This window comes from Bos javanicus, chromosome 5 (assembly GCF_032452875.1).
Source record: "Bos javanicus breed banteng chromosome 5, ARS-OSU_banteng_1.0, whole genome shotgun sequence".
Classification (NCBI taxonomy): Eukaryota; Metazoa; Chordata; class Mammalia; order Artiodactyla; family Bovidae; genus Bos; species Bos javanicus.
Window position 1 is genome coordinate 106,022,306 of NC_083872.1, and position 27,891 is coordinate 106,050,196.

Here is a 27,891-nt window from a genome sequence, read left to right on the forward strand (position 1 = left end):
TATACAAAGCAGCAGTAGGCAAATGCTCACTTTAATCATAAGTCTGAATTACTTATTTTCACATTAACATATTTCATAAACCAAGAATTAAGTATTATATACATTTTTAATGGTTAAAATTCAGAGAATTTTTATTAAAAAGTGATCAGGAGCTGGCTGAAATTTTCACTGTAAATAGAAAACATCTATTACTACTTTTATTCACAGCGAACTCATATCTAAGCTTCCTGAAGAGCTATGCTAATACAATAGGGATGACAACTTGACAGCCACCTGTTAAACATGGGCTTCACGTACAGTGATGACTTTAAGAAACAGCTCTTCCTCTTTCTATTTACAACAAAACGGATAACTTTTTTTTTTCTGCAGAGCACTTATTTTATCATGAAATGCAGACAGTTAGAGACAGACGGATGCAATGGTATCAAGGGAAAGTGCATATCAAAGGTTTTGACAATGAAGGCTTCATGAAATGTCATGAAATTTTACTTGCTATAACCATCTATTAATACTTCTAGGTAGGAGACATACACTATAGTACATCAACTGTTTCAATGTGGAAAATAATTCTGAATTCTCATCATAAAAACATTTGGCTAAAATATGAAACATCATGGCAATAAAACTGACAGTGAGGTTGTCAGTGCAGAAACGTCCCTGGGAGAAGCGGGAATCTTCCTCTTGCGAGATAAACTCTGCACACGAAGTTCAGGGGCCATCAACTTGACAAAGGCAGGAAGCAGCATCCTGTTACTGGCAATGAGCAGCGTGTAACGTGGACCTCTTCCATGTCATGCTGACAGCAAGGTGATCACAGTGACTGCTTACATACACTGAGGGAGGAGAATATGCTCTTCAGAAGGAAAGGACATTCCAAGAGAATCCACATAAAACTCTTGCTGAAGTCTTGGGCAGCTTTGCAGAGAACAGTCACAAAACAGGTAGAGGTAATTTATATGACGTTAAAGGATTCCTTTATATTACATTTCCCTCCTCAAATCTAAACCCGCTTATACGAGTGAGAGCTTCTTAATCAAACATCTTCCTGTGGCTACACGCAGCTACTGGTGGCATTTGGATGCAGAGGTTTAACCCGTGCTAAGCGGGACAGGCCGAGGCGGAGGCTCTGACTCGGAGACTTCACGGCCACTCCTGCCAGGGGGCTGCGGCTGCTGCTTCTGGACATGGCTGCAAGAAAGCACATCACCTGATGCTGAGCATGTCAGACATCTCTTCACAAAGATCAGTCTATGAAACAGGAGAGGCCAGCAGAAGTAAGCAAGCAAAGTTGCTCAGCCGTGTCGGACTCTTTATGACCCCATGGACTGTAGCCCACCAGGCTCCTCCCACGGGATTTTCCAGGCAAGAGTACTGGAGCGGGTCGCCATTTCCTTCTCCTGCTATGTAGGTTCTACCAAGTTAGAGCAAAAGAGTGGGAAGTACTACAGAGCAGAAAGTAGGTCGGATAGCAAACATCCCCAGAGGCCAGTGCAATGACACTGCAGCTTTAAATGTGAAAGCTAAATAGGAAAGTTGGGAGCAAACAACACTGATTGTGAAGGCATTAAAAAAAAGGTAATTAGAATTTCTAAAGTAGCAGCAAATCTAACACATTTTTAAAAATTCTGTAACTTTTACAAATACTCCTTAAAGAGTCTATTTTTCAAACAGTAAATAACTTTGACAAGTACCATTTTTCTTTATTTACACATTTCATTTAGGCTACCACACTAATGGAGCGATTATTTCCATCGAGTACTAAATTTCAGAATTTATCCACATATACGTTTGCAGTTGATATGGAGTATAACCATAACAAGTATAACTGTGTATAATTTTTTCATACAAAGGTTTTATAAACATTTCCATGATTCTAGCCATCTGATTTATCGTTCTTAATTGCATGTATGCGTCATATATTGACAAAATTCCTACAACAAACTTTTGGGTTGTTTCTAGTTTTTCACCACTTTTCTATAAATGGTTATAAAAAAAACTGACCACTTATTACTTTTTCTTCTTTTGAATTCTTTGTAAGAGTAAATTCCCAAAAGTAGGTCTGAAAAGAAAAGACAGGTTTATTTTTATGGTTCCTGTTAAGCTGTCCTATAAAAGGATTACAAATTTATAATAATTACACCTGCTACCCCACAACCCAGATGCCCTGGTTGAGTTTTATTATTTTCTAGCTTGAGAGGTATAAAATTGTATTTTATTGTTTAATGCTTCCTTAATTGCCACTGAGACTGCCGCTTTTTTCATATTTGTTTCTGGTGGTACTTCCTGGGGGCAGCAGTACATTTATGTCCTTGGCTCATTTTCCCACTGGAGCCTCGCTGGTCTTCTCAACTTTGTGACAGGAGACCAGCTGGCCACCTGAGAGTCAAATCCTGCTCTCATATATATTGATTGGTCGACTTTTAAGTTCACTTTTATGAACTAGGAGATTTCTCACTAAAATGTGGGTTTCTGGCTTCTCTTGAAAAGCTCAAGACATGGAAATGCATGGCCCATTGCCCTGCGTGTGAACAGCAAGGGGAGCAGAGCAGCGTGGCTTCCTTACAGAAGGCACGACACCCGCTCACTCAAGCCCGCTCCCCGGCCCCGGTCCCTTGCCGCCAGCACCTGACCTGCCCCACCTTCCACATGATGAGTCTGCAAGCACTCTGTGTTTTATGACGATGACTCTTTAGCCATCACTCCATTATTTCTTATCTTTTGGCTTATGCTGCCTTCAAACTTCTGTAACTCATTATATCAATTCTTTAAAATTTCTTCTGTTGAGGAATCACTAATTATTCTCAGAAGAAATAGACTAAGAGATACCCTTGAACTGAAACAGCATCATTATTTCAGTAAATAACCTTTCTCCTTTCCTTCTCCAAAAACTTTTTAAGTCCTCCCTAAAATCTTATAATTTTGAAACCAGAAGACTTTAAAGATTATACAGTGCCTGCCACTTCAGATGATGAAATGAGGCCACAGAGAAATGAAGCAACCACGGAGTCTCAGGCCTGCATCCATCTGTGACTAGTCGGTCATCCTTAGAGGAGTGATCACTGTGGACCAGCCAAAGGACATCATGGAGAAGGATAGGAAACCCCAGGAGACTTGGAATGACTCGGTAAAGGAGAGCAGACATGTGAAGAAAACCATCCCAGGGGGAGGAAGCTGGACAGAAGTGCACACCCAGGGTGCTGACGGAACAAAGAAAGCATCTGTTCCACTGCAGAGGACTCCTGGGCGGGACGAGGGGAAGTGGAGAGGGACTGGCAGGAAGTCACCACCAGTCTGGGTATGACACGAGCAGAACCTGGACTAGGTTTTAGGAATGTCAAGAAGCATGAAGGATCATGAGACTGGGCTATGGAGCAAAAGAAAACAAAGAGAAGCCAAGCATGTAACCACTGAAGGTCGAGTTTGCTAAATGCTGGAATTCCCAAGGTTTCTGTCCCACTGGAGGGGTCAGCATGTCTTGACCAAAGAGATCTGTCAACAAACATTCATTCATATGTCAGGAATCTGAAATGCTGGTACTCTTTCACTGTAATTCTACTACTAGGAATTTATCCCAGGAAATAGCCAGGGATGTGCCCAGATTTCTAAAGTAAGGGTGTCTGTGCTAATTGCAACCTTATTTATCACCATGAAGAAATAATAAACAACTTGGACGCTCAAATATAAGGGAATAACAAGTGATGAATAAATGCAGCAATTAAAAACCTTTAGCTTTGAGGAAGTAATAATATGTAATAATTACATATTATTATCCTCAAGTAATAATATGAGGAAGCACTCATTCGTAACATTTACAAGAAAAAAATACCTACCTGTGGCAATTTTCAAAGTCCCTGCCCTTGAGCAGTAAATAAACACCCTATACATACCTGGTGGGACCCACTTAGGTCTCTTGCTTTCTGCTGCAGGACTGCGTATCTGTGAAGGCGTCCTACTGGCCTCCTTTCTTGGTGAGGACCGAGATTCTGACTTGACGGCAGCTGGACTGCAGTCTACTGAAGTCACTTGTTTGAAAATATACATAAAACAGGGGTCACAGTGCAAGACTGAAGTCTAGCATGCATGTGTGAAGATTATACAGTTCCATCAGCTTATAAAAATTAAAGCAGAATCATAAATCCAGAAAACTTTCATTAATCAACATTTATAGAGGGCCTAGGAACAGCCATTCTTTCTGAGCACTTCTATGCTAGGAAGTATGTTAAGTGTATCCTTTAACACTACCTTTAACCCTGAGGGCAGCTCCAATACAGAAATGACTCTCCCCACTGTCAGGTAAGGAAACAGACAGATTTGACAATCACCCTGTAGTCTGAGAGCTAGTAAGTGTCTGAGCCAGAAGTGGAAACCACGTCTGAGTCCAGAGTCCACACTTGTAACTCACACAACAGTGTCCCATCACAATGTGTCATGAGATATTGAATGTATCAGGCTCCAGGGTCTCAGAGTATCCTCTTCTGAGGGAATTTATGGTCCCCTCACTAGACTCTAGCAGAAACGGCAGAAAAGTAAAGAGATAATTACACTGCAGTGTGGAGAGAGGACAGAACCTAGAGGTGGGCCTGGGGGAACCTACAAGCCGTATGGATTGGCACGCTTAGAAGCATCTCACCAAGGGCGGTGTAAAAGCAGAGCACCTAAGTGGCTCCATGGTGGCCCGGGTGAGAGGGGATCCGGAACGAATCAGGAATGAACGAAGCGGGACAGAGTGGGGAAAACAGAGTGGAGGGCTTTCAGTCATTAGCAAGGAGGGTGCTGGAGACACAAGAATAATCAGGGCTCGCAAACTCTCACCATGGACACACCATCTGAGAAGGAACACAGAATGGGAGTGGGTTTGGGTTTGTTTTTGGTGGAGGGAGAAATGGAGGGAGAAGAAGTAGGAGACACTGTCTCTTTCAGATAACGCTTGCTTCAGGACGCCTCAGCAGCATCTTGAGTGCCTGATGTGAACACCTTCACCATGCACTCCTCTTCCCAGTACCATCCACACTCCCGAGGTCAGCACTGCCCCTCAGGCTTCTCTGCCATGATGGGGATTGTCCTGTATTTCGTGCTGTCCAACACATCAGGAGCCACAAGCCACAGTCAGGCGGGCGCTTGAAATGTGGCAGCAAAGCCAAGAAACTGACTTTCAAACTGTACCTAATTTTAATGATCTTAAATGTGACGGAACTACTTTGGCTGGTGGCTACTGTATTGGATGCCATAGCTCTTAAAATTTTCTCTACCAAGGGAAAAATTATGGGACTCTATCAGTACTTAGTTCTCATTTCTCAGTAGTACTCGGCACCAGTACTCAGCACTGATCTGTTCAAGGGGAGGTGAGACTAAGGCCATCCTTAGCAATGGGGTCTGAACGATAGTTTCAAATACTATAAATATATTAAACAACTAAGATATAAAAACTCTATCAGTAAGAAAAACAAATCAGGTTTAAGGAAGTTATATTTTACAATAATCTATTAATGTATTATGAACTCACAAACATCCCAACTTCTTGCACACAAGAAACCATTCCACATTCAGGTTGTCACTAGTTTCAGAAGTTGTCTTGTAAAACTGGTTTCTTCTAACTGAATATGTTCTGAAGAAACCAAAGGGCCCTAAACACAGACAGAAGGGTTCTCCCCTCCAAGACCGGTCATGTGCAAGAGCAGCAAATGAGATACGCCACCTCCCCGTTCAATTGCTTGGAGAAAATGTGTCTAATGGACAGATCCAGGCTCTGCATGGACAAAGCTGGGGGCTAGCTCCAGCCATCGCTTAGCCGTGAGAATCCAACATGTGGTTTGACCTCTGAGAGCCTCAGTTTTGTGGCTATGAAATGCAGGGGACAGGAGCTGCTCAGGGCCCCCTCGGCCTTCTGCCACCCCAGCCCAGCCTGCCATCCTCCCTGGGTTGTGACAAGAAAGGAACATCCCACAGGTTAGGGGGACTAAGGGCAGAGGTGGGAAGCACTTTAAGGAAAGCAGACCCGTCTCCGGCGTAAAGTGTCGTGTGAGGGACTGGCTTACCCCTAGCACCAGGCTTGGGTTTAGGCTTCTCTTTCTTTTCAGCTGGAGGTTTCGCCTTCAATTCTTTCCGTTTGGTTTCTTTAACTTTACTTTTTCTCACAGTGAAGCTTTCATCATCTTCACTCCCACTAAAATCAGAGTCATCCTCAGAGTCTTCACCTGAAACAGATCACACCTCTGCTCACCTCTGCTGGAAGACGCAGGGCTTCCGGGGCTCCAGTGTCACCTTCTGCACACACATCCCTGTCCCCACTGTGTCGTGCCATCTCCAGGGGCCGAACAAGGCACAGTGCCTGGGCGTGCATCCGGGCCCCTCACTTACGTGTCCTTGACCTCAGACAGGCCCCTGACATCACTGTGCCTCAGATTCCCATGTATAAGATGGGGAGGACCCTACTGCCTCCACCACAGGGCTCTTGTGCAGACTGAGTTAATGCAGGTAATGAACACGCTTCCTAGGTGATGCTCTGCTCTGCCTATGGTGTCACTCGAGTCTGAGAGCACAGAACATGTGGCCGCCCGGCTCCCGGTGGGGTCAGCGGATGCCTGGCTTGAATCCCCATCGTAAAGGTGCTCATCAGCCTCTCGCTGATGGCCTCTGCCTAAATCAACTATGTCATTATGATCTCAAACTGTGATGTCCTTATCTGTCATTCTTCCCACACTAACACAGTTTTAAAAACAGATGATCAACCCAAGTATTCACATAACAGTTACCGGGTTATACAGAATTTACTATATAAGGCCAGCAGATTGCATGAAGGCTGCTATTAATATAAATAGCACCTGGCAAAATCAAGTAATTATTTCTGGAATCCCAAGAGGATCTGGATTTGGGAAGGGCAGGTGGTAGAGAAGCCTCTCTAGAATTTCAGAACACAGAGTCCAGGAGGCACAGCTTCCTGTAAACTCAACAGCTATGGTATTTCACGTATTCTCTTTTGGCTTGAGGGGACAGACTGTAGGACAGGCTAGGACTCTATGTACATAAACTGGAGGGGCAGCGACGGAACATCCGGAATCCCAAGCATTAGCATCTCCTCCTTGGGAATCTGAAAACCCAGACACTGGGTTATGGATTTCGGAGAGCTTTATATGTCCTTAGGAGAAGCCTTGATTCTCTCCTTTTCACTTTTCTTTCCCTAACGAAGGTCACAAAAGGCACTTTCTCTCATCTAGGGTGAGCCGATGCAGTGGGAAATTCTGAAATGTCACTTAACGAAGGGACCCTGCTCCAGATAATGCAGGCTGTCTGAGATGATTCCAGCAGCACATTCAAGTATAATAAACCATCAGCTCTGAGGGGATAGGAGAGGGAGCCATTCTCAGCTTAGAGCAGAAGAAAATAAACTGGCTATACTGCTCCTTGAAGTACACCAAGCAAGACAGGGAACACAGGTGTCCTTCCATGGTAGGTAAAGCAGGCTTGGATGGGGATCCGAAGGGGGTTCTAGACCCACAGGACAGTGTGGACTTGCGCACTCTTGGGGTGGGGGACTCAGGAGGAATCAGAAGGCTGGGAGGAGGGAGACTGTGCCTGAAGCTTAGGCTGTGCAGCTACAGCACAGGCTGGACGGTGGTAACCACCTCCCCACAACGAGCTGCCCCGAGAGGCTGGGAGTTCTTGGGGCTGGACCACACAGCGTTTGATGGGAAGCATAGCCACCCAGGGAGTTTGGGGGGAATTGCAACAATGCAGCAGAGAAAAACCAAACCAGCTCTCAAAGAACTGGAAAAGAGACAGTCTTTTTGGACTGCAAGTGAAGCAAGAAAACAAGAGATGCTTCTCGGAATCTATGAACTCTTAAGTACATAAAACCATCAACACTTGACACCTCAGATCTTGGTTTTCTGTCCATGTCCCCGCCCTAAAAGGTAAGCTCTCATGTCAAGAATACAGCACCCAAAATAGAAACCCAAATATCTGCTGGATAAATGTGGACGAACAACCCCAATATACATACATCAAACATATATATGTACCACATCTTCTTTATCCCTTCATCTACTGACAGGCCCTTAGGTTGCTTCCGTGTCGTGGCTATTGTAAATAATGCTGCAGTGAACACAGCAGGCATGTAGCTTTTCTCGTCACTGTTCCTATTTTCTTCAGAGAAATACCTAGGAATGGAACTGCTGGATCGTAAGGCAGTTCCATTTTTACTTCTTTGAGAAATCTCTAGTGTCACTGAGCTCTTGTGTATGTACTTCCCTGTTCTGTGATCTATGCCTTTCCATCAGTCAGAAGTGCTATTTCACCCTTAAATGCTACTCATTTTTCAAGGCACAGCTTAAAGTTCACCTCCGGATAAAGCTTTTCCACCAAAGGCACAGCTGAATTTAACTGTCCTGTATTCCTCAAATTTGCACAGTCAACGCTCAGCAGTGGTCTGCGTACAGCAGGAGTCTCCGGGAACTTCTGACTGACTCTCCATAGGGTGGAGCTTGAGTGAGGACATAACCTACCAGTTGCAAAGTCTGGCTCAGAGTCGTTGGCTCCGTCGTCATAACCGTTTTCCAAGAGAATCTTCCTCTGCTGGACCACGGCTTGGGATGCAGCCTTCCTTCTCCGTGGAGTGTCCTGAGACTCATCCTCCTCAGTGATCTTATCCAGATCTTCAGGACATTAAAAAAAAAAAAGACAGTTTTTGTGCCCAGTAACATCTAAAGAGGGGCTTTCCACGTGGCTCAGTGGTAAAGAACCCACGTGCCAATGCAGGAGACCTGGGTTTGATCCCTGGGTCAGGAAGATCCCCTGGAAAAGGGAATGGCTACCCACTCCGGTATTCTAGCCTGGAGAATCCAACGAACAGAGGAGTCTGGTGGGTTGCAGTCCATGGGGTTGCAAAGAGTCGGACACATCTGAGTGACTAAACAACATCTGACGAACTGCAAAGTAGACTTCCATCACACCTGCTTTTATTAAAAAATCTGCCCAGCTTCATCTTTCCTGTGCTTCTAGTAACAGACCACAGAGCCCAGTCTGGTCAATACAATACATCAGTCTCCTTGCAGCAGTCTGGGTTAAGCCTAAGTCTAAGACCCAAATTGACAGTCTTTCCCCAAGAGTGTTCAAGCTGAGCTGGGAAGATGCAGCTCCTTTCTTCAGGGTTCAACTCCTGTCAACTAGAAGTCAGGGGAAGCCGTGAGCCTACCCAGGGAAGGAACCAGGTCTGCAGTGAAAGACTGAACACAGAAAGAGACGAAGGAGAAGAGGTGAAGAGAACCTTCACAAATGTAAAGACCTTGGTTCTAGTTTTAGTTCAAGAATTTAAGTAAAAGTTAGAAAAATGGTGATGGAAAAGTAAATATTAGTATAAAAAACTTACCTAAATAATCACCGGCTACACTGCAGTTGGAGACATGAGGAGACTTACTCGTTGCTCCTGTTTCCTTCTTGCCATGTTTGTCAAAGCCTGGATATCAGCAAGAAGGAACATGCAGATGCACCCTAATCAACCAATGACTAGAACCAAGAGAAGTGCTAAGATCTGATAGCATTTAGATACAGACACATGAACCAAACTCAAAGTAGCGCACTGATTTGACTTGGCGAAGCTAGCCTAAGATTAGGACTTTTGGCTCGGAAATCACACAGACTTTAACGGGACCTAAGTTCAAATTCAGGCTCTTAAATCAGCTACGTACCAAGGGGAGGCTGCTTATCCTTTACAAGATTTAATTTCCTCATCCATAATGTGGACACAGAAAGAGGGTGGGGATTAAACGAGGTTCCTGTGGGGAATGAGATGTTGGCTGAATGTGGAAATAGCTTATTGTGGTGCCCACACAAAGGAAACAGTTCATAAATGTTAACTATCATCCCTGTGTAGGCAGAGCCGTGCTTTTACTAACGTAGAAACTCTTCAATCATTATTGTAACTTTAAAATGATCTAGAGTATTGCTCCCAATGCTATGGAATACATGACTCTCGGAGAAGGAAATCCTGTTACATACGTCACAATCTTTTATAGGAAAGAGATTTTCATTTTCCCAATTTTAGGTGTAAGACAATTCTCTTAAGTTTCTTTGATAAAGGCCCCTCTAATCAACACTCTCTCACTTATTGTCAAACAGCAGGCACTTTGACTTAAACATCTTTACCCTTAAATAAGGGAATGTGCTTAAAATAACCTCCAACAAAAAAGAAGTTAGGCCAAAGTAGTTTAATTCAGAAAGCATTTTAGCAATATGAATGTCTTTTCCAAGAATAATGATTTCTGCCTCTCCAGGATATCAATATTGCCATCTGCTTCCTAGTTACCAGAAAAATCAAAGAAAAGTCCACAGAAAAAGTCAGCAGTCATAAACCTATCAAGTCTACTGAGTTTGCTCACCAAATTAGTACTTTTATCTTTCTGAATAATAAAGATTACCAGCATTAGATGATGCTTAACTAATTGCAATTTGGAGGAAAGGAAGTGGGCCGTTAGGATGCAAAGGTCAATTTATCTGACCAAGAAATTACATTTTCACTGTGTACAAAGATGAACTTTGGATCCAGGGTTACATGGATCAAGGTCCATGTCCTCAAGTGGACCCTGAGTGTTAGGCAGAGATATTTGTGTGTGGACGAGTTTTATGATGGAATAAACAACTAATCCAACAGTACCCTCTGCAGACTGCTCCTTTTACAGTCCAAAGTATTAAAAGTACAGCCTTCCCCCTGTACAAGCTCATCCAAAGAAATGATTACAAAAGGGGTAAGAAGGTTTCGGGGCTTCCCTGGTGCTCAGAGGTTAAAGCAACTGCCTCCAATGTGGGAGACCCGGGTTCCATCCCTGGGTTGGGAGGATCCCCTGGAGAAGGAAATGGCAACCCACTCCAGTACTCTTGCCTGGAGAATCCCATGGACGGAGGAGCCTGGTCAGACACGACTGAGCGACTTCACTTTCACTTTCAAGAAGGTTTCAAAGATAATTACAGAAGATAAAGTTAGGCTTGCCTTGAGACTGCTCCACATCAATGGTGACAGCTGGAACCTCCTTCACTGACAAAGCCAGTGCGACCTCTAGGTCTCTCTTGTAGAGTTTATCGTCCAAACCCATCCTAAAACACACACAAATAATAATGAGCTTTTAAACTATCAGTCTCAACTAAATAGCAAACCTTGAGAGAGGTTAGCTGAGAGTTTCCAACCTCAGGAAGATGTTCTTAAACAATGATCATTATCATAATGGACTTTAACGTTCCACCTCCTGAAATGTAAGTGTCATGTTGGACCCAGCAGAACAGAACAGACACGGGCAGTGGTGACGGTGTCCACGTCACTGTGACATCTCTTCCTCACCACCAGCTCTGTCCAGGTGGGAAGCACCCGCCCAAGTGAGAGCAGATGTGGCTCAAACATCACTTCTGTGACCTCACCCACACCTCCTTAGGCAGCTATTACAGCTCCTACGTTAAACTGAAATTACTCTCTCTCTCTATATATATATACATATATTTTTTTTTTTACATCTGCTCTGCCATGTAATCTGGATTCTGACAAGTATCTCAGTAAGTACTTACTCTGCGTGAGGCACTGCACTAGACAGGATACTAGACGTGCCCTCAGAGTCTGCAGTTAATGAGGAGGTAGGAAAGAAAGTCCTGGAATAATTATCCCATGTAAACAGATTATCATGGCTCCTGTTCAAGGTGGTCAAGAGTGCTCCGGTGTTTAAGAAGGGAATGCAAAAAGACAGACAGAAAAGGTTACGTAAAGGAGGAGATGTTGAGATGCACCTTGAAGGATTTAGTACTTTTTAAAAATAACAAGTTTTATTGAGATATAAGTCATGCAGTGTCAAATGCAGCCTTCGAAGCCTACAATTCAGCAGTTTTTAGTATATTCAGAGAGCGGTGAAGCTACCACCACTATTAATTTCAGATCATTTTCATCATCCCAGAAAGAAACCCCTTACCCACTAGCAGTCAGCCCCCATTCTCCCGCCCCAACATCTGGCAAGCACTAATCTATGTGCTGTTTCCATGCACTTGTCTGTTTCGGGCCTTCCGTGTTAATATTAATGGAATCACGTAACATGTGGCCTTTTGTGCTTGGCTTCTTTGGCTCACCATGATGTCCTCAAGGTTCATCCATGCTGTGGCAGGTACCAGGACTTCATTTATTTTCATTGCTGAATAAGGTTCCACTGTGTGGGTATACTGCATTTTATTTATCCAATCACGAATCGACAGGCATTTGGATTACTTACATTTTATTTCTGGCTATTATGATTAATGCTCCTGTTAATACCCATGTACAGGTTTGTGTGTGGGCAGAGTTTTATTTCTCTCAGGCATATACCTAGCTGGGTCATATAATAAACCCTACATTTTGGGGCACTGCTACTCTGTCTTCCAATGAGGGTGCACCATTTTATATTCCCTGCAGCAATGCATGAGGGTTTCCATTTCTGCACATCTTCCTTAACACCTGCTACCATCTGTCTTTCTGCTTCCAGCCATTCCTGTGGGTGTGCATATGATCTCACTGGGGTTTTCATTTGTATTTCCCTGATGGCTATGGATGGTGAGCATCTTTTCATGTACTTATTGGCCATTTGTATATATTCCTTAAAGAAATGTCTATTCAAGTCCTTGGCCCATTTCTAAATTGGGTCATGATCCTTTTTAGTGTTGGGTTGTAAGAGTTCTCTAAATATTCTAGATGCAAGTCCCTAATGGATCACATGATTTGCAAATCTTTTTTCCCATCCATTGGTCGTTTTTTAAACTATATTTTAAAGATAGTACAAGAAGCTCAAAAACAAAGAGTCAAACGTGAAGAGAATGATGTGGGGGTAAGTTTCTCTGTTAAGGAAGTTTCCTCACGCTACTGGAGCAGTGAAGCATCACACATGCCATGTTCCACTTGTCAGAATCCCTCCTCGGCCACCTCCTCCCCACACTGCAAGTCTGGGGCCTCTCAGACTCCTCCCCTCCATCTCCCCCACTGCCTCCAAGTACTAACTAGTGGAACTCCAGGGTTAGTTTGAAACTACGGGTCCTTCTCACTGCTGGACAAAACTCAGTAAGATAAAGTGAAAATATTTTTTATCTGTAGAGAAATACACGGTTTCACTTTTTTTTTCCTTCTGGTTTTCCTGAGCTATCTACAATGGACATCCAGCACTGTGTAAGTTTCAGGTGTGTGACACAATGATGTGGCTCATATACATCATGAAATGATGACAAGTTTAGGGAACATCCATCATCTCATTGAGAAATCTGCCTTTGAATTTTATAATCCTTACAGACATAACTTTAAACAAGGTAGTCTTGTAAGACCTGAGGACTTCAGAGCCAGGTGCCAGGTCTCCTTGTAAGGGCAAGATAAACCTTGTAAACTTGGAGATTATGACTTAAATGCTTATTTCCTTATGCATTCATGAACTTAAAGCAGTTCAGAAAGCCAGAGGGGATTAGTGGTACATTCCTGTTCTCCTACATGAATTAAATAAGACCTATGATTCTGCTCAAGTTCTAATTTAGACCAAGAGTTTGAATTTATCTCTTTTAGATTAACACATTTAACGTCATATATTCACTGCATGTCTTACCTCTCACCTTTTTTTAGGGGTTTTCTCTTGTAGTGAGATGTCTTTTTCCTGGAGATTCTTCAGCTTAGGTTCTGGTTTTTCTAGTTTCAACTCCTTTTGTGTTGTTCTGGATTTCTTATTTAACGGTGTGGTTGCAGGAACAAAATCATCTATTTATGCGTGAATTAAAAATAACAGAATATATGAAATTGCATGGAGGAGCCTGGTAGGCTGCAGTCCATGGGGTCGTACAGAGTTGGACATGACTGAAGCAACTTAGCAGCAGCAGCAGCAAGGAAGAAATAAGGTAAACTTACTTTCTTGGTAGTTGAGAATCATTACTATGTGTGTTCAAGTTTTAAAGATAAGCACTGTTTGCTTTCCATAATCTAAAAAAGACAGTTGGTATACTGTCTTTATTCTCACTCGAGCTTTTCAACTTTGTTTTAGTGACTTAAAAAAAAAAAAACATCCATCTGTCACAAACTAACTCCCTGAAAAACTATAAGGGCCACTAAGCTAGCGTATATAAGTGGCAAAGAAAAAAACGATTAATTAAAAACCTCCAAAACCATTAGAAAAATCAATAAAATTCCATGTATAATTTTATCATATTGACAAGTGGAAGAAAATTATTTTTATGGAAATTTCATAACACAGCCAAATACTTTCTTTCAAAGGCCCATTCAGTACAGTTCAGTCGCTCAGTCGTGTCTGACTCTGCAACCCCATGGACTGCAGCACACCAGGCTTCCCTGTGCATCACCAACTTCCAGAGCTTGCTCAAACTCATGTCCGTCGAGTTGGCGATGCCATCCAGCCATCTCATCCCCATTACCTTTCCTAAAACAACAACCAAGCTAAGTAAAGTAAGAAGCATCGGAACCTGGAGGAAGAGAAAGTAGCTCCTACTTAGGACTTTACAGTAGCGGTCTTTACAGTGGTATCATCACCTTAAGAGCCCTCCTACGATCCCACCACAGTAACTTGATTTTTGGCAAAGGGATGCTGTTTTCCAGGCCATTCTGTCTTCATGGGTTTTTCGTCTTACCATCCTCAGAACTGAGGTGATTCTTCTGTTGACACTCAACATAAAACTGCTGCTCTAACTTTCAAACGCACACATGACACGTATGTATACCTTCGAGGTACACACAGTCTGAATCATGGACTTTCCCATTATTAACAAGTGTTTTATGCTTCTCCACATAGAAATACAATAATCTGTGACTTGTCCCCCACCTCCACACCACAGTTTCCAGAATACAGCCAGCAGTTTATACCTATTTTGCGACAGACTGATGACAAGAATAAAAAGCTACCAAGTCATGTTCTATACTCTTCGGTCCCAAGTCTTAGACGCACATTAAGACTGGGCTCCAAGCAAAAACAGATTCCTTCAAAGCAAGGGATTACTAAACATTTGACTCCCAGAAAACTCCAGAGGTCTAAGAAAGAAACAAAAAACTTACTTTGAAGTACAATGTAACCTAACACCATGTTTCTCAAAGTTTTTGACCAAAGTTCTCTTAATAACAAAGACAAGTACATATGTAACACAGTAGGATAAAGCTTAAGGCTGAGATTCCTTCAGGGGCTTGCTTTACTCTATCATTAATGGGGATTTTACAATATATTCTGTAACACATCTGCATCTCTGAAAGACAGGGGGAACCTGGATCTAGAGTAGTTTAGACCTGAAAAATCATTTCTCCTGGCCCTGTGTGGTTATGATTTATGCCAATATTAATTCTTGTCAGTGTAGTGATCAGCATAATTATTCTAAATGCTAAAAAAATTATTTCTCCAGACCTTCCTCATATGCAATTGGTACAACCATATTTTAGCCACACACACACACACACACATGCCCCCATACATAATATATCCTATAAACTAAGGATATAAATTATCAAACCTTTAATGAAGAAATAGATGCTCTACTTACCATCACTATCAGAGTCCTCAAACTGGGAGTAATTGACTGGCTTCTTATGCCTGTGACCAAGACAGAAATTTTATTTATAGAAATGTCAACTTCTCACCTCCAATCTCTAAGGCCATTAATACTCTTGAGTAAATAAAAATGTTTGGATTCCCTTAAGCACATGTAAATTAAAAACATGATTTGCATTTTACAGCAAAGATAGAAGATTGTTATACTTGATAAGGAAAAAAGTTAATTCAGAGAACAAAGTAGGAATAATCAATATAATTAACACAAAGTTTATACACTGTTTAATTACCATTGGGCATTTAGAATTTCCTATTGTATGTATTTGTTTTATATGTGAATTCTGATGTTAAATTATAAACTTCTTGATACTGAAAGCCATTTTCTTTTATCTCTTCCAATATTAATTCATGCTCACTGTGCTGCTGCTGCTAAGGCGCTTCAGTCGTGTCCAATTCTGGGCGACCCCATAGACGGCAGCCCACCAGGCTCCTCTGTCCCTGGGATTCTCCAGGCAAGAATGCTGGAGTGGGTTGCCATTTCCTTCTCCAATGCATGCATGCATGCTAAGTCGCTTCAGTCATGTCCAACTCTGTGCGACCCTATGGACAGCAGCCCACCAGGCTCCGCCCTCCACAAGATTCTCCAGGCAAGAATATTGGAGTGGGTTGCCATTTCCTTCTCCATGGCTCACTATGCAATAGGCATTTAAAACATGGTGAGTCTGAGAAACAGCCTCAGAGACATGGAAAACAAACAGGGTTACCAAAAGGGAAAAGGGGTCGGAGGGATAAATTAGGAGTTTGGGATTAGCACATACAAACTATTATATACAAAATAGATAAAAAGTTTATATAACACAGGGAACTATATTCAATATCTTGTAATAAACCATAATGGAAAAGAATACACGTGTATGTGTATATATACATATAAAACTAAATCACTTTGCTGTACACCAGAGACACAAGATAATAGAGAACTACACTTCAATAAAAAGTTTTTAATTAAAATTAAAGTAAGGCTTTCCTTCCTCTCACTCTCTCACACTCCCATGTTTATTTTCAGCCCCTTAGAATGCAACCTCCAGCATCTAAATATATGTATATATACCTAGTAAATACACACTTCCAGGGCAGAAGTAAGTATATTCGAAACTCTATTAAATGAATGGCTGACCCTAGGTCTCCATGGTGCTCGACTGAGGTAAAGTAGAGGAAGAATTTCCAACAGCACTTGGTGGAAAACACAGAGGATATGGCGCCAGCTGGCTTAGATTTGCTTGTTACCTAGTAACTTACTAGCCATATGACTCAGGCAAACTGACTTTCAGGCCCAGAGGTTTAAACTGATAAAATGAAGAGACCTAAACTTTCTATCTCAAATATAGTGACGAACAAGTGAATTAACACCTAAGTAGCAGTTCAGTTCAGTTCAGTCGCTCAGTCGTGTCCGACTCTTGGTGACCCCATAAACCACAGCACGCCAGGCCTCCCTGTCCATCACCAACTCCCGGAGTTCACTCAGACTCACTTCCATGGACTCAGTGACGCCATCCAGCCATCTCATCCTCTGTCGTCCCCTTCTCCTCCTGCCCCCAATCCCTCCCAACATCAGAGTCTTTTCCAATGAGTCAACTCTTCGCATGAGGTGGCCAAAGTACTGGAGTTTCAGCTTTAGCATCATTCCTTGCAAAGAAATCCCACGGCTGATCTCCTTCACAACGGACTGGTTGGATCTCCTTGCAGTCCAAGGGACTCTCAAGAGTCTTCTCCAACACCACAGTTCAAAAGCATCAATTCTTCGGCGCTCAGCTTTCTTCACAGCCCAACTCTCAAATCCATACATGACTACTGGAAAAACCATAGCAATGCAAAGGGTAATCGGGTCTTAGTTGAACGGGGTGGGTAAAATAAACGCCAGGAAATGTCAAGGACGCCAAGAGAAGGAAACGGCTAGGTTGACAGGACCCTTCCGAGGAGCGGGAGCTCTCGCTGGAGGCTGGAGTGTTTCCCTGTCCATCCCACTGTCGCCACCTGATCCTCGGGCCCTTCTTTTCATCCCGTGCAGGTAACGCAGCCTACAGCGTCTTCCTGACCTTCCTCCCTTCCCTCGCGGGATGCTATGAGCTACTCACCTCGCAGGCCGCACCATGGTCCCCTCCGAGGCTGGAAACCTGCAGCTCTCAGGCTCTAGCAGGCAGCCGCCGCGGCAATTTCAATTCCCGCCCAAAACCAAATCCAGAGCGTTCCGCCTATCCCGCGGATCGCCAATCCTGGCCGGCCATTCCAACTGCCGCGCATGCGTTCTGCGATGCGCAGTTAGTTCACGCCTTCCCCAAGCACCGCCCTTCCGCATCCGGTCCGCCCGAACTGAGATTGTGTTTCGCCGCTTCACTTTCGTCATGAGAGTTTACTCTGCGCCGTCTCCAAAATGCACAATAATAGTATAAATACATCTTCCGACAGTTTTTAAATGATTAAAAATAGGTAGGATGGAACAAGGGAACATTTAGACCGAGGAATTTTTCACGAGGTGCCAGGAAAGAGGAAAATAATTGGAAGAATCAGCCGTAGCGGATCTTCCGGCTGTAAAAACAAGGCAGCAGTCAGCTGATGGGCCCAGCGCCAAGGCCGATGGTCAGGACCCGTACTGCCGACAGCTGGGAACTCGGAACAAGAGGAGGTGAGCTCGCGACCGGAGCGAGGAAGCTTCCTCGGGCTGGAACCCTCGAGTCGGGGGGCTGTTCCCTCACTCGGCTGAGACTTCTCGGCCCGACAGTCTGCCCTCCCTTCCCTGACTCACTCAAGCCTCCGAACCTCCTCCATTCTGTTGGCTGAATGAGTTCGGTCCAGCTCCCCTCTTCCAATCCCATTGTTGTATGGAAATCTTCCTTGATTTCAGCACTGGGGAGTGTCCAGGTGCCTCAGTGGTAAAAGAATCCGCCTGCCAACGCAGGAGACCCCGGATTGATCCTGTGGGGGGAGGATCTCCTGGAGGAGGAAACGGCAACCCACCCCAGTATTCTTGCCTGGAGAATCCCATGGACAGAGGAGCCGGCCGGTTACCGTCCCTGGGGTTGCAAAGAGTGAAGCACGACTGAGCACACCCATGCACGCAGGCAGTAATAACAAACCAGAGAGAGATAACCAAAGTATCAATTTTTGAGACACAATTCTAAAGAGTGAATCAACTGAAACCAGAGCTAGTGCTTTTTGTTTGCCTAGAATATTGACTCTAAACAAAATGAGACCATGCGCCCACATTTAATTAATTTTCAGTTCCCTGCAAAATGTTCCTTTACTGCCTCTGTCTGCCTCATGTGTACTTAGCAGCCTTTGGTTTTTTAAAAAAACTGATATGTTCTTATATAAAAGCTTCTTTCTTTCTTTATTATTTTTACCAGCTTCCATTTACTGGTCATGTTATGTTTACCAGATGCTTCGTATTTATTATTTGATTAAACATGAAGACAGTCCGACAAGTTAAAAGGCTTCCTGGGGCATATCTAATCTGAGACAAGCCAAGGAAAGAAGAGCAGTAAGCGTGCTCTAGGCAAAGGAAAAACATTCAGAAAGATTGGAAGTGGAAAGAGAGGTGTGGTATTGAAAGAGGTTCACTATGACTGAAAATAAAGTTTGTCAGTTTGTGTGTTGGAGAGGAGGGGGGTTCAGCTCCCCAAAGAAGAGTCTGGAGGTATAAGCAGGGGTGAGAAACTGTTAAAGAATTTGTATTGTATCCTAAAAGCAATGGAATATCATAGAAGGATTTTAAGCAGATAATCAGCATGACCAGATATGCACTTGAAAAAGATTACTCTGACTTCAGTGCAGAGAATAGTGTGAAAGCTGATTTGATGGGGGAATGCCTAGGAACAGGACTCCTGTTTGGGGGCTAATAAGGAAATCTTCAATTGATGTGTTCTTTCTGACCAGATTTCTTCTTTCCCAGTAGTTGTCTGCTTTGCTTTATGGTCTATCCTGTACATTTTATGTATATTTTCTCCCCATATAGAAATCTTTCCAGCACCACCTCCCTTCCCTCCACCCCTCAATCAGATCTTACGCCCACAGTCTCTAGGGTCTTCAAGATGCCTCGATCCCTGATCTGTTTCTTTGACTTTATATTCACCAACTATTTCATGAACTGTATCTGGCTACCGTGCATCTCTTCCAAAGAATCCTCTCTGTTCTTCTCTACATGATCCTTACCGATTCGTGAGAACTCCGCCTAGGGATCTTGGCTTCCCAGGTGCTTCAGTGGTAAAGAACCCACCTGCAGTGCAGGAGATGCCAGTTCGATCCCTGGGTCAGGAAGATCCCTTGCAGGAGGGATTGGCAACCCACTCCAATATTCTTGCCGGGAAAACCCCATGGACAGAGAGAGGAGCGTGGTGGACTATAGTCCATGGGGTTGCAAAGAATCAGACATGACTAAGAGACTGAGCCACCCTGCCTAGGAATGCTAAATGGGCAGTTTTTTTCATGTATGAAGTTGAAGAGAGACTTTTCATTTAAAAAGAAGCACTTTGTTTTCATCATGAAAACATCCCTACTTTTATGAAGGGATAAAAGTAGGAAAAAAGAATAATCAGCTGAGTGTCACACAAATAAAATCTCTGAGTAGGGAGCCATCTTAAAAGTGGCTTTTTGTGACTCCATGGACTGTAACCCACCAGGCTCCTCTGTCAGTGGGATTCTCCAGGCAAGAATATTGGAGTGGGTTGCCATTTCTTTCTCCAGGGGAATCTTCCTGACCCAGAATTGAACCTGGGTCTCCTGCGTTGCAGGCAGATTCTCTACCATCTGAGCTATAGGGAAGTCCAGAAGTGGCTTAGCAATAAGGAAACATTGTAAGTTTTTTTGCACTTATAACCGGCTGAATTTTTTGTTGTTAGTTTTCTAGAATCCTGCTAAAGATGAAAAAAAACAGAGAAAGATTCTGCAACCGAGAGAGGGAATTTGTGTATAAATTCAAAGTTGGAAGTCAGTGCTTTGAACTGAGGGTACCCCTCAGATTTCCTGTTCAGGAGAATGCCAGTCATTTACATGGACGTCTCATGCTGCTGCACAACTTACCATGCTTTATAGAAAAAGGTGAGGACTGATTTTTGGAAAATACCACTTTGTTATTTTCTTTTGGTCTCCGTCATTAGAAGTTTCGTGTTAGCATAAACCTGAGAGGCACTGTAAACAACCACAAAATGTGAAGCTTTCAGGAATAAAAAGGTTTCCCAGATCTTTCTTCTATTGAATTTTCTAACCTCTTCATGTAGCTAGATGGATTCATAAGGCATGTTGGCTGTCATTGGTTATGTGCTCAATGTTTTGCTCTTTTAACAATCTGGTCCTCAGTTTCTGAGATGTCATGGAAGAGAAGGCGGTACCTATCTTTCAATAATCTTTGCTCACCTAAATTAGTTCCATAGAGTCATCTGTATTATGCCATTTTAAAAGGTCTACATTCTGTCTACAGAGAAGGGAAAATGTTTTACTTAAGAATATGTTGGATCATAGAAGGTCAGAGATACAAGGGAATGTGGAAACTTTCTAGCATAATCTCATCATACAAATAAGGAAACTGGTGCCTAGAAAGGTTAAATAATTTGCCCAAGGCAGTAGATCTCAAAAATTGTTCGGCAAGCAGCATCACTTGGGAACCTGTTTGAAGTGTGTATTCTTGGGCTCCACTGCATTCACTTTGAATCAGAAACTCTAGGACTGGGATGCAGCATCTATTCCAGTGAGCCCCCCAGGGAGCTCTGATGCATCCTAACAACTGAGACTCTCTGGTCTAGAGTTACAGACGTTGTGTCAGAACCAAGACCAGAGCACAGGTATCCTGGTTTCTGTCTCACTGCTCTTTAATCTATCTTTTTTTTTTTTTTTAAGCAGCAAGTATGTATTATCTTGCTACCATTACTATGGTTCAGGGATCCAAGTGCAACTTAGATGGGTGCCTCTGGCTCAGGATTTCTCATGGGACTCCAGAGTCTCATCTGAAGGCTTTACTAGCACAAGATCATCTCCCAGGTCACTTGTGAGGCTGTTCTCAGGCCTTATGGGGCCTCTTTATAGGGTCACCTCCGCACCTGCAGCTGGTCTCCCCCAGGGCCAGCAACCTGAAAGAGGGAGGGAGCAAGGAAGTGCCCAAGATGAAAGCCATGGTCTTCTCATCCTCAAAGCAGTCTTTAGTGTGTCTGAAGTTGGAATTGTAGATCATCTGAAATAAATCAGTTTTAATATGCTGATCACTCAAGTTCTATTTCAGGTTCAAAGAATGTAACAATATATGGCCTTCCCACGTAGCTTAGTGGGTAAAGAATCTGCCTGCAAGGCAGGAAACACAAGAGATGCAGGTTCAATCCCTGGGTCAGGAAGATTCCCTGGAGAAGGGCATGGCAACCCACCCCAGCATTCTTGCCTGGAGAATCCCACGGACAGAGGAGCCTGGCGGGCTACATTCCGTGGGGTCACCAAGAGTTCAACACAACTGAAGCAACTGAGCACACACACACACAACAATAATATTCTTGAAAGTTATATAGGAAGCTCATTTAAATACAGAAAGCTTCATACCCTTCCTCTGTAGAAGGTCTTTATGTGCTTTTCTCTAGTCGGTTTCAGATGAGGACTTCAGAAATTAATGTTTTTAATTAGTATCAGGGTTACATTACATAAGAGTTAAGAATTTTGACCATTCAGTAACCTGTGGTTGTAAAGAAAAATAAGTGTGAGATTAGTTGAATGATCCTCTAAGCTGAATTTATCTTAGTTAGACATGCTCTTAAGGGTATAAGCTTGACAGGAGTGTCACACTGGAATGCTTAGCCAGGTAAAATGTTCCCAATTTATGTCTGCCAATGGTGGTATTTGTTATCGATATTACAGACTTAAAAGAAGCTCTGAGCCAGTTTATCGAAGAAGAATCCCTCAGAGATTATGACAGAGAGGCCGAAGCTGCCCTGGAAGCTGTGAAGTCAGGTGAAGTTGACCTCCATCAGCTGGCAAGCACATGGGCCAAAGCCTATGCAGAGGTACAAAAATAGATAAGACCCTAAATTTCAGGGATGTTCTGGACTCTGATGTGTTTGTTTGGGTTTTTTTCTTACAGTTTTATTGAGATGTTGGGAATGTAGTTGGCATATGACACTGCATGAGTTTAAGGTGTACAGCATGATGATTTGACATACACACATCAGGGAATGGTTATCACAACAAATTTACTGAACATCCGTCATCTCATACAGACACAGAGTTAAAGAAATAGAAAGTAAAATGTTTCCTCCTGTGCTGAGGATTTGTTCTCTCACCTTTCATGTGTGCCATACAGCAGTGTTCATTATATGTATCACATCGCACACAACATGCCTAGTACTTACTATAACTGGAAGCTTGTGTCTTTTGACTGCCTTCATCCCATTTCCGCTTCCTCCATGCCCAGCCTGAAGTAACACAGATCTGATGGCTTTTTCTGTGTGTGTGTTTGTTTCTGAAGCAGAATGACGAGGGTGTGTAAATGGCCAGGGTAACACTGGAGCAGCTGTAGAACCTCTGTGCTCTGTGTACAGAGAGTTACTCCGTAGTACGCACCCTGTGTCAGCGCTTGTGTGCGTCCTTCTTGGTACCGAGGTGAGCACACAGGACGCAGTGCTTGCTGTAATGTTCCTGTGAAATGAGACGCTGCTTTTGTGTTTCTACCCAGCATAGGGTGGCCAGAGTTAGTCATTAAAAATACAGCCACCCATTTAGCTTAGAATTTCAGGGACTTCCCTGGTGGTCCAGTGGTTAAGAATCTGTGCTTCCAGTGCAGGGGCTTGTGGGTTTGATCCCTGGTTGGGGAAGTGAGATCCCACATGCTGTGTGGTGTGGCCCTAAATAAATAAATAAACTAGAATTTCAGATAAACAATGAATTTTTTCATATGAGTATATCCCACATATACATGGAGCATGCTTATGTTAAAAAATTATTCATTGCTCAATGGAGTAGCCCAGGGTAGACTGAGAAGAGAAGACACCTAGACAGAATCTTGACTAGATCCTTTATTGTAATTGTCTGTTGACCTACCTGGCTTATCTGAATATCCACCTGGAAACGTCTGCCTTCTTCTCTTTTATTAACTAGTAACCAGCACAGAGAGCTTCCTCAGTGGCTCAGTGGTAAAGCATCCACCTGCCAATGCAGGGGACATGGGTTCAATCCCTGGGCCAGGAAGATGCCCTGGAGAAGGAAATGGCAATCCACTCCAGTATTCTTGCCTGGAGAATCCCATGGACAGAGGAGACTGGCGGGCCACAGTCCATGGGGTCGCAAAAGAGTTGGCCACAACTTAGCAAGTAAACAACAATACACCCAGCCACAAGCTTGCAAATAACAGGATTTGGTCTGGACTTCTGTGATTTTTCTGCTGCGGCTCCCCAGAGCCTGACTGCAGGTGGAGCTAGAGGAATACGATGTGGTTTTGTTAGGTGGGCAAGGAGGATGTGGGCAAGACAGTGATTGACTGTAAGCTTTATCAGGAAGAAAGGGCAGTGAGAGAGAGCCAACAGCTCAGACAGTGGAGATTGTGAAGCGGAGGTCCTGGTGAGGCTGCAGAACCAGTTGCCTCGGAGCTGCTGAACGAGAAGTTTCAGTTGGAGTTTGTAATCAGTGACTGAGTGTTTGAATTTTAGTGGCTGAGCTGTTCCCAGGGAGGATATGGAATGAGTGTCAGGCAAAGGGGAGAAATTATTAAAAATACAGCGTTGAGGGACACTGGAAGGCAGGGCCTTAGTGAATCATCCACCAGGACATCCAAGTGGCCCAGGCTGGTCTCAGGATGTGGGACAGGGAGGAAGTGTGTAAACTCGGTGCCAGAGTTCTAGTTGACTGAGGGTGAGTAAGAATTCTGTTGGGTGCATCTCGTGTAGTAAGATGCTTCTCCCTATTCACAAGTCTCACTCCAGCCTGAGTTGTAAACTGAGGCTTGCCAGTTACATAATGAGCTGATCTGACCTTGTGGGGCTACTGAATGTCTGGTGTTATGTATGGCCAAGCAGGTCCCTCGGATTTGACCTTGGCTCCTTCTTACACAACTTCAGCCCAAGCCCGGAGTGAATTTGGAACAGAGCCTAAGTCACATAGACTGGTTATAATTCCTAGAGGGATGCTGGGTCTAGGGATACATAGAAGTTATCAGAGCGTGGTCCGGGTTTGCAGAGTTGCGGGGCAGATGAAATCCACCGTCTACATTCGGCTGATTCTCTTAATAAGTCTCCCCTCCTGACCTAGAGTTGATCCAAGTATAAGTGAAAGGGAACAAGGGGAAGAGTTTACCTGATTGTCCCGGTTCAGAATACCTGTTTCCATGATTTATCCGTTTGTTGTATGTAAGGGGCATTATTATTTTGAGTCCTATCATAGATTCCCGTTTGGGGTATTTTCGTTGGTAAGAAAAGGGAAGAATTTAGATTGTTCTCTTTTACAGGTGTCTAGTTGCAAAGATCAAAAATAGAAAAAATGTTGAAATCTTTGTGTAATTTCCTCTTTGCCGTTGTATCGTATGACCTTTGGCGGGGGACTTCGGAGCATGTCAGTTTTCCGCCGCTGTAGGGCGCTGTGTGCGTCAGATGTGTTGTCATGGCACGCGTCTGGGGCCAGGCATCTGTCTCCCCAGACGTGCTTGTGTGTGCACTCAGGGTGTCTCTTTGCTGCTTCTGCGTGTTTCCGGGTTTTTTGTTTGTTTGCTTCTCAGTGTTTATGCAGTCCCTTTATCATTTTGATAACTACTGTTTTCATACATTTAATTGAGGGGACTTACATTTTATGAAGAAAACAATACCTGAGTTCAAAGTAAGAAAGTTTTGCCTGTATATCTTGATGTAAAATCCTATGAATGAATTGGGTTATCAAGGGCAGTGTTATTACATAGGTAAGCTCATTCTCTAAATATATAGCCTACAAAACCTTTTTTATCAATATATTTTTAATAATGAAAAGCTTTTTTTCTGATGATACAATTACTATATGCAAGTTATTCTCTCACGTGGCACATTAGAATACAAAGTAAGGTACTTAAAAATCCCACTCTGCTACAAACAGCCCCTTCAAATGTGTGTGTATGTTTTATGGAAATGAGAGCTTACTTATCACCCTTTCTTTTTTTATTTTGAAATTATGGACACTTCCTATCCCTTGCTTCACATTAACACCTTCCCCTTATCCCTGCCTCCAGGTAACCCACATTGACAACTGAGTTCACTTCTTTCCGTATTTTTTGTGTATGCTCAGATAATCCTATGTAACCTATAAACACATAAATAGAGGGCCTTTCTGTCCTTTGATGTACCGAAATGGAATCATAGTATACTCACTTCTCTAGCAGTGTGTTAACCAAGAGCACTGCATCAGGATTTAAGAATGTCTGGTCCCATCTCGCAGACCACACTAGAGCATGCGAGGCCCGAGGAGCCCAGCTGGGATGAAGACTTCGCGGATGTGTACCATGACCTCATCCATTCTCCAGCCTCTGAAACTCTCCTAAACTTGGAACACAACTACTTCGTCAGTATCTCTGAACTCATTGGCGAAAGAGACGTGGAGCTGAAAAAGTTACGGGAGAGGTACTTCCTAGTTCTTGCATTACCGTAGTTAAATGTTACATCATCAAATAATGACAGGCTATAGAACAGCGTGTTCTCTTTTTTTTTTAAATAAAACTGAAAAATAGAATAGAAAATCATCTTCAACATTAGAAAGTGATTTTCTTGTGTGTTTCGATCTCTCATTTCACCTGGGCAGGTAAGGTTCTCCTAGTTTATAGAACTCCTCAAGGGATTTACCTAAATGAATTATGATGGCTCTATCTACTCTTAGTTCTGATGGAGGAAGAACTTATCTCTTCTGAAGGTCAGCTTTGTTCCAGGCCCTGTGCAAAGTACTTTGGATGCTGTCTTCATTCAGGCCACTATATTAAAAAACAACAACAACAACAACACAGACTGGATGGCTTAAACAGCAGAAATTGATCTCCTACAGTCTGGAGGCTGAGTTGTCCAAGGTCACGGTGCCAGCAGACTCAGTGTCTGGTGAGGACCCACCGCCTGGCTTGTAGCCAGTGCCTTCCTGACATTGCTTCCTTAGCCTTTCCTCCATGCACGCTCCTGGCATGTTGCTATAGACAGAGAACAGTAGCACCCCTTCTTCCAGACTAATTCCATCATGAGGATGCCAACCTCTGGAGCTTACCTCAACCTAATTGCCTGCCAAAGGCCCCACCTTCACATAACATCACAGTGAAGGTTAGGGTTTCAACATTTGTACTCTGGGGGGCCACGAACATGCAGTCCTTAACAGATGCCCTGTCTCATTTGATCCACAACCCTACTGTTACTGCCCCAGTTTACTGAGGCAGAAATGGATTTCCTCTAGTTCTTTATTTCATATCCAATAATATTGTCCACAGACTTCCCAGGTGGCTCTGAGTAAAGAATCTGCCTGCAATGCAGGAGACTCATGAGATGTCGGATTGATCCCTGGGTCGGGAAGATCCCCTAGTGGAGGACATGGCAACCCACTCCAGTATTCATTCTTGCCTGGAGAACCCCATGGACAGAGGACCCTGGTGGCCTACAGTCCGTTGGGTCGCAAAGAGTCAGACACAACTGAAGCAACTAAGCATGCACACATGGAATACTGTGAACATACTTGAAAACAAGAGTGAAATACAGATGAGAGTTTTTAAAATATGGTGCTCGTCACCCAACACTAATTACCTTCTGTTGAACTTCATTTGTTTGATTTTTTTTCCCCACTGGGGCTTCAGATAATACAGTCTTCCTCTCATTCTGAATCTGTTCTCAGGTCTTAGGTTTTCTGGGCCTACACTCGTTCTACGTGTTTCACTTCAGTTCAGTTCAGTCGCTCAGTCGTGTCCGACTCTTTGCGACCCCGTGAATCGCAGCACGCCAGGCCTCCCTGTCCATCACCAACTCCCGAAGTTGACTCAAACTCATGTCCATCAAGTTGGTGATGCCATCCAGCCATCTCATCCTCTGTCATCCCCTTCTCCTGCCCACAATCCCTTCCAGCATCAGACTCTTTTCCAATGAGTCAACTCTTCGCATGAGGTGGCCAAAGTATTGGAGTTTCAGCTTTAGCATCAGTCCTTCCAATGAACACCCAGGACTGATCTCCTTTAGAATAGACTGGTTGGATCTCCGTGCAGTCCAAGGGACTCTCAAGAGTCTTCTCCAACCTGTTTAGGGATATTAAAAAATGCACAGCTCGGCATTTGTGGTTCACGTCAGTGGCTGTCGCTCGCTCCTGCTTTCAGTCAGCAGCTGAGTTGCTCTGAGCTGTGGTTCTCTTTGCTGCCTGCTCACTCCACCTCCCA

At 43.6% G+C, this 27,891-nt stretch overlaps 2 protein-coding genes across 6 annotated transcripts in view; one reads left to right on the plus strand and one right to left on the minus strand.

Annotated features, from left to right (window-relative positions):
• Positions 1-14: 14 nt before the first annotated feature.
• RAD51AP1 (RAD51 associated protein 1) lies at positions 15-17,830 on the minus strand. Of its 4 annotated transcripts, XM_061418194.1 has the most exons (11): positions 17,654-17,743; positions 15,511-15,560; positions 13,591-13,732; positions 11,548-11,628; positions 10,982-11,085; positions 9,365-9,451; positions 8,502-8,651; positions 6,036-6,194; positions 3,888-4,022; positions 2,002-2,059; positions 15-1,188 (listed from the first exon to the last, which is right to left on the minus strand). In XM_061418194.1, the coding sequence occupies exons 1-11, from the start codon at positions 17,668-17,670 to the stop codon at positions 1,089-1,091; spliced, it is 1,083 nt and encodes a 360-aa protein (XP_061274178.1). In that variant the 5' UTR covers positions 17,671-17,743; the 3' UTR covers positions 15-1,088. The 4 variants fall into 4 exon arrangements, with proteins under 4 accessions (XP_061274178.1, XP_061274180.1, XP_061274179.1 ...); XM_061418196.1 differs by lacking the exon at positions 11,548-11,628 and having other exon boundaries at positions 17,654-17,830; XM_061418195.1 differs by lacking the exon at positions 2,002-2,059 and having other exon boundaries at positions 17,654-17,830.
• Positions 17,831-18,113: 283 nt separating this feature from the next.
• C5H12orf4 (chromosome 5 C12orf4 homolog) overlaps positions 18,114-27,891 on the plus strand; it is a 40,929-nt gene continuing 31,151 nt past the window's right edge. Inside the window, exons 1-4 of one of the 2 annotated variants that reach the window (XM_061418190.1) lie at positions 18,114-18,201; positions 20,414-20,612; positions 22,407-22,552; positions 25,938-26,119. In XM_061418190.1, coding sequence (XP_061274174.1) covers positions 20,435-20,612; positions 22,407-22,552; positions 25,938-26,119 — 506 coding nt within the window. In that variant the 5' untranslated portion in view covers positions 18,114-18,201; positions 20,414-20,434. The remainder of the gene's footprint in view (positions 18,202-20,413; positions 20,613-22,406; positions 22,553-25,937; positions 26,120-27,891) is intronic. The other variant, XM_061418191.1, reaches the window with a different exon arrangement.